We start from the raw sequence: 6,845 nt of genomic DNA on the forward strand, positions 1-6,845 counted from the left end.
TTTCCATATTATTGTTGTGATGATTAGTGAGATGAGTGATTGAGAGACTTCGAGGTCTTTGCCGGAGATTGAGAGTGACAGAAAGACTCCTAGGTCTTTGCCGGAGATTGAGAGTGACAGAAAGACTCCTAGGTCTTTGCCGGAGATTGAGAGTGATTGATATCCTCCGAGGTTTCTGCCAGAGAGCACGAGTGGTACATGGACTTCACGGGTCCCCCATGGGTCATGGCTTCGAGGCACTGCCCTTAACATGTGTGTACGAGAGTGGAGTGAGTGAGGTGACTGTTGCATTGCATTGCATTGCATTCATTCACTCATATATTTGACTGATCATCTGGTGAACTATATCTGTCTTGGTTGATTTCATGATTCCTTTACACTTTACTTATATATGATACGTGACCATACCTGTTTGCTCTATGTGCTACTTGTTAGTTTCCACTTCTTCATGCATTATCTAATCATTGTCGGCCTATGATACTTACTGGTACTAGTGTTGTATTGATACTACTCTTGCTGCACTTTTGTTGAGTACAGAGTACGATCCAGGCTCCAGTTCTACGCCCCGTGCTGATATATGAGGGTGACATCTTTCGGTCATTCAGGGTGAGCTACTTAGTCATCCGTGGCCCCTGAAGGACCCTCTTATTTAATTCTGATTTTTTTGTTCGACAGACAGTATGTAGCCTTCGGGTATTTTCAAACTTTTATTCCAACCTATGTTAGCGCTCTTGTGCCCTTTGACCAGATTTTGGGGTTGTCGTGACATTTCTAGTTATGATAAGTATTTAAGACTTGATAACTTATTCTTATTCAATTTTCCGCTTATTTAACTTGTTAATAGTAATGTGGTTCGCCTACTCGGAGGGATAGTGTAGGTGCCACCACGACTCGCGAATTGGGTCGTGACAATTTGGTATCAGAGCTTCTAGGTTAATTGGTCTAATAAGTACAAGAGCAATGTCTAGTAGAGTCTTGCGGATTGGTACTTAGACGTCCATACCCATCCTCGAGAGGCTATAGCACATTTAGGAAACATTCCACATCTTTCCCTCTTTTCGTGCTAGTTCAATCCAATTGGTATCTGGATCATTCTTTTCGTGCGAGATTGTTCAGATTGGTATCTTAACCTCGTTTCTATGTTCTCTCACAGATGGTGAGGACGCGATCGATCACTACTGGAGGCCAGGAGCCTGCACCTGCACCTGCACCTGCACCCGCACCCGCATCCATACCCATTGCCCGAGCAGCTGTCCGTGGGCGAGGAAGGGGACGTGACAGAGGCCGTGCAACTATTCCAGATAGGAACCAAGCACCAGCACCTGCTCAGGACCCTGACAGAGAGTTGACTCCGGAGCTTGACGACATTCCGGATGAGGAGATTAGGGCTACTGAGCCATAGCCTGGGGTCACTGCTACTCCTGATTTTCAGGAGGTTGTGTTTTGAGTGTTGGGGTAATTTGACAGTTCGGCTCAGGCGGGCATGATTCCAGTTGCTCCAGATGGCTCGCAGACTAGAGTGGGAGGTCATACTCCCGATGCTACGGTTGCTCCAGGATTTCGGACATCGAGGGTATTGCCGACAGCAGCAGTGGCTCCCCGTATTGATGCTACTCCAGCGCCTGATTTTTCTCTAAGGCCTATGGATGGGCTAGTGTTGACCAGTGAGGAGCGAAAATCGTTCGAGGGATTTACCAAAATGTCTCCTCTTTGGTTCTATGGTACTCCCGGGGAGGATCCGTATGAGTTTATTGTTAGCTGCCATGAGATGCTTCATAAGTTGGGTGTAGTGGAGTCTCACGGGGTCGATTATATTTCTTTTATTTAGTTGGGGATGCCAAGCAGTGGTGGAGATCGTACATGGAGTGTTGACCAGTTAGGTTGCCACATTTAACTTGGACCCAGTTCTACCAGGTGTTCCTGGAGAAGTATGTCCCTCGTACTCTGAGAGACAATATGAAGGATGAGTTTTAGACATTGGAGTAGCGGGGCAGGTCGGTTGCGGAGTATGAGACCAGATTTCTCGCTTTGTCCCGTTATGCGACGACATTACTTCCCACAGAGGCTAAGAGAGTGAGAAGATTTGTGAAGGGTTTGGACCTTCCGCTTCGGCTAGCGACCTTACTGTTGGAGGCTTCTGGGGCCTCATTTTAGTCAGCAGTAGAACATGCCAGGAGGGTTGAGTCAGAGATGGGTCGAGCACATAGTGGGGGTGGCGACAAGAAAGCTCGTAGATTTGACAGTTTCAGAGGTCCTATTAGAGGTGGGGGGGATACCAAGACAGGGTTCGTCATCATCCCTACAGTCGCCCCATCCAGTCATCACTACAGGCTTTACCAGGTGGTTCTTCAGGTTATAGCGGGCACAGTTCTGAGCAGACTTCCTGAGGTTCTTACTCTCGACCTTCAGACCGCGGAGGGTATTCCGGTTCTTCTATGACAGTTCAGCAGCCTATGGCCAGAGGAGCATGTTTTGAGTGTGGTAAGACAGGGCATTACGCGAGAGAGTGTCGTAGATCCAGGCAGGGTTCCAGAGTTCAGACATCTAGGCCTCCAGCATTGCCAGCTAGAGGAGGAGGACATCCTAGTAGAGGAGGTTCGCAGTCGGGCAGGGGTGGCCATCAGCCTAGCAGAGGTGGCCATACCGCTCGACTGCGAACCCCCTCTACTAGGATGGTCACTTATAATGTACAATCGAAGAGCGGTTTGTTGCGTTGGAAACTAGACTTCATGAACTTCAATTTAGGCTTTTTCTTTACTTCAAAATTCCTCAAATACTAAAATATATTCTTTCCCTAGGTTGGCTCATACTTTGTTATTCAAAGTAACGCTCATCTTTTTCTAAAATCGTACTAACTCAACTTCTTCCACTCAATTCCTTTTAGGACCTTCCGGAATTCCTCATATGCATCATTTACTCATAAAATGTACTTAATAATGCTTCGTCCCTTATATTCCAAAGTTGTTTTACTTAGCCATAGTTTAACATACTTATGCTCAAATTTAATAAGTGCTTCTCCGCAAGTACGGGGTGTAGCACTTTCACCCCACAACTAGGATCTTGAGACATGAAAATTCCTAAGGATGGATCAGGTTTGAGATACCTGAGGAGGTGAAAAGCAGCCTTCAAATGTGGTTCTCTCGGATCTTGCATGAACTGACTCAAGTGTTGGACACTGTAGGCTATGTCCAACCTTGTGTTTGCGAGAAAGTTCAGCTTGCCAATAAGTTTCCTATAGAATGTGGGATCTTGCAATGACACTCCTTCTTTAGCTTTCAGCTTCTGATTAGGATCTAGTGGTGAATACAAGCAATTTTGTTCAAGCATACCATACTCTTTCAATAGATCCAGTAGGAACTTCCATTAAGATATAATAATTCCATCATCTTTGTACAACACCTCTAATCCCAAGAAGTAGTGTGATGTACCGAGGTCTTTGATATTGAAAGTATGATGTAGAAATTATTTCAGTTCATCTATCTCAGATATGTCTGTACTAGTAAGAATTATAACATCAACATATACAACTACATATACTGCTGAACCAAGACCCTTCTTGTAGAACAATGAGTAGTCATGTAAGGAGTGCATGTACCCTTTTGAATATAATTGCCATGACCCAATTCCACTAAGTCGTGCGGGCACCTACCTTTCTCACCACGATAGGCGAACCCTTAACTCGACATTCACAATAATGGAAAAATAGCGGAAGAAGTAAAATAGTGAAAGTCTCACAAATATAATATAAATAAGAAAGTGCAGAAGTAAATGAAATCCGCCCTAGTATCTGGTCTGGTTATACAAGAGCATATAACTAAATACTACAAGTCTGAATCATAATAATACATAAGTAGTCTGAAAGATCATGTCTCAGAATAGAAATAAAGACATAATGATAGAAAGAGTCATCGAGCAGCGAACGTCCTCATGCTCACTCTGAAGGACTCGAATCAACCATCCTCGAATATCGGTCACGAGGAGTAGAAGTCGATCTCACCTGGTACTCTGCATTCATAAAAGAATGCAGCAAGTGCAAGTCAGTACAAACAACAAGTACTGGTAGGTATCATAGGCCGACTAAGATTAGCTAACATATATCAAGGAAATAAAGTAAGATAAACAGGTAAATCAACAAGGTATAAGTCAAACACGAGCAAGTAACCAAGTACATGTCATCACATATGTTATAGCATCTAACCCAAATGTGCCAAGTCTCGATATACTCAATCCGAATCCTTATATCACAATTACATTACAAGAATATCACAATAGAAGCCACAGTACAATGCAATGCAATAATGTATGGCATGTGAATGCAATGCATATGCACCGTACACATGTACTCCGATGATGGAACATCATATCTCGGCAACACAACCCATGGGGGACCTGTGAAGTCCATGTACCTCACGATTCTGGCAACAACCTCGGCAATCGCTACCTCACGTTTACAGCAAAAACCTCGGCAATCGGTACCACTCATCCTCAATTTTGGGATAAACATCGGACATCGGTTCTCACGTCAATCTCATCCAATTGAGGCCAGCTCGTAACAGTGTTTCCTTAAGTATCATCAATGTATCAACAGTATATCATAATGGATGAGAATGCGTGTAATGTATGAGTTCAATGTCAATAATCAAATCAATATCAAAGTACCACGCATGGGTATACCAACAATATCATGAAAGGGCTACACAATAAGCCATAATAGAATCACTATCCTCATCCCAAATGACAACAAGTAAGATACTACAACATCATAATCAAGATATATCAATAGTCTTCTATATCTACTATCTCCACGTGGCATCGAGCCAACAACAATCAAATAAGATAAGTCACAACACAACGGGGTGGCTAACCCCAGTCACACAATAGGGCCCAACCTAAGACAATACCCAACCCAACTTCATACCCGAAGGTTTACATGCATTCTCTGACAAAATCGTCTAAATATATGCTTCGCTAAATGAAGTCTCACCATAGGATAAACTGTAACCTACCTGGAAGGTCGAACAACAAGGTATCCAATAATCAAACCTTAGTCTTCCCTTTCCTTTGAGCCTCGAGATAATGAAAGTCTAAACAAATTCGAATCATGGAATTAGAATCACGAAGAACATAATTCAAACCCTACTTATATTCAAGACCCAAATTCTCAACCTATAGAATAGGGTTTATGAACTAGAAAGGTGAAATTATAAATCTAAAGATCTCAACATGAAATTAAAGCTCTAGGTGATCAATTCCCATCAATATCAAGCTAGAAGAACCAACAATTTATTGAAATTCGGATTCTAGGAAAAACCCCCAAATTTGGGTATAAACCCTAACTCCCAATTCAACAATTAGGCCTTAATCAAGAAGTAAACATGTTACTATAGCTTATATTCATCAAATCCATGCTAAATAAAGCTAACCAAACCACGAATTTCAGATTTATAGCCAAGAAATCATTTAGGAAGAAACCCATTAAAACCCTCTATTAATACCCAACTTATTGATGAACTAAGCATGAACTATGAATTTCTATAGTGATTAATGATCAAGGAATGAAGCAGAAAGTTGGGGAAACTCACTACAAAGCTTAGCCTCTTCAAGAACTCCAAAACCCTCTCCAATAGCCTTTAGACGAAATGGGGAAATGTTTAGAGACTAGGGGTTTTTATCACTTAAACCATTCAGGTACTGCCCGACACCCGCTTCCGCGACCAGCAGACTGCTTCAGCGGCACCGCCTCCGCGGTCCCATGACTGCTAAAACGGTCATTCCCAAAACCACACTAGCCACTTCAGCGGAAGGGTGACCGCTATAGTGGTACCGCTGTCGCGGTGGTGGTGCTGCCAAAGCGGGCACCAAACACCAGAAATCCCAAGATTTCACATTCTCAACCCGAATTTCCGAGTATCTCCCGAGGCCATCTGCTTACATATCAAATATGCGGACATATATAAAATCACGTTATGAACGCCCTCGTGGCCTCGAAATTCCCAACGGAGATCTCGTTGACCGAGTCAACCCCCGATACCTCAAAATTAACTTCCGAACACAAGTCCCAAAATGCACCCGAGTGCATTAGGAATCGAACTAAATATACGCACAAGTTCTAAAAGACCCTCCGGACCTCTCGAAATCGACGAATTCTCCAAAAAAGTTCGTTTACCTAAAAGTCAATTACGAGTCAAATGGTTCACTTAAAAGCCAAATTTCCCCAAAACTTACCCTAATCAACTCCGATGACCTAGGAACGCATGCCAACGGTCCCTGCTTGTCCAATATGAGCTAATAAAGCTTGAAAAGGGATCAAAAGGGTCGGGAATGCAATGATGAACAAATGGGTCGTTACAATAATGCTTCAGTTAGTCTAGTATACCGTTGTCTGCTTGCTTGCTGGAGTCCATATAGTGACTTGTTCAGTTTTCAAACCATCCCTGGACTGCTTACTAACCCTGGTGGTGCATCCATGTCCATGAAGGAATGCATTATTAACATCTAGTTGGAAAATACCCTACCCTTTTTTTTACAGCAGTAGCAAGTAAGGACCTCACTGTGGTCATCTTAACTACTGGTGAAAAAGTTTCGTTGTAGTCAATCCCAGCTTGTTGTGTATAACCCTTGACCACCAATCCTGTTTTGTATCTTTCAATGCTTCCATCAGCCCTGTGTTTGATTTTAAACACCCATTCACAACCTATAGCTTTCTTTCCTTTAGGTAATGGTGTAAGGGTCCAAGTATGATTAGTGTGTAGTGCATCAAATTCCTGATTCATGGTGGCCTGCCATGCAAGATTCTTAGCTGCCTCCTCATAGGAAGAAGGCTCATAGTCATTACAAATGCTCAT

The 6,845-nt window shown here is 43.0% G+C and overlaps 1 protein-coding gene across 1 annotated transcript; it reads right to left on the reverse strand.

Annotated features, from left to right (window-relative positions):
• Positions 1-5,541: 5,541 nt before the first annotated feature.
• On the reverse strand, positions 5,542-6,845 carry LOC132612114 (uncharacterized mitochondrial protein AtMg00820-like). The gene is made up of 3 exons (XM_060326451.1): positions 6,547-6,845; positions 6,377-6,452; positions 5,542-5,628 (listed from the first exon to the last, which is right to left on the reverse strand). The coding sequence occupies exons 1-3, from the start codon at positions 6,843-6,845 to the stop codon at positions 5,542-5,544; spliced, it is 462 nt and encodes a 153-aa protein (XP_060182434.1).

The sequence above is a fragment of the Lycium barbarum genome, chromosome 9 (genome assembly GCF_019175385.1).
Source record: "Lycium barbarum isolate Lr01 chromosome 9, ASM1917538v2, whole genome shotgun sequence".
Lineage (NCBI taxonomy): Eukaryota > Viridiplantae > Streptophyta > Magnoliopsida > Solanales > Solanaceae > Lycium > Lycium barbarum.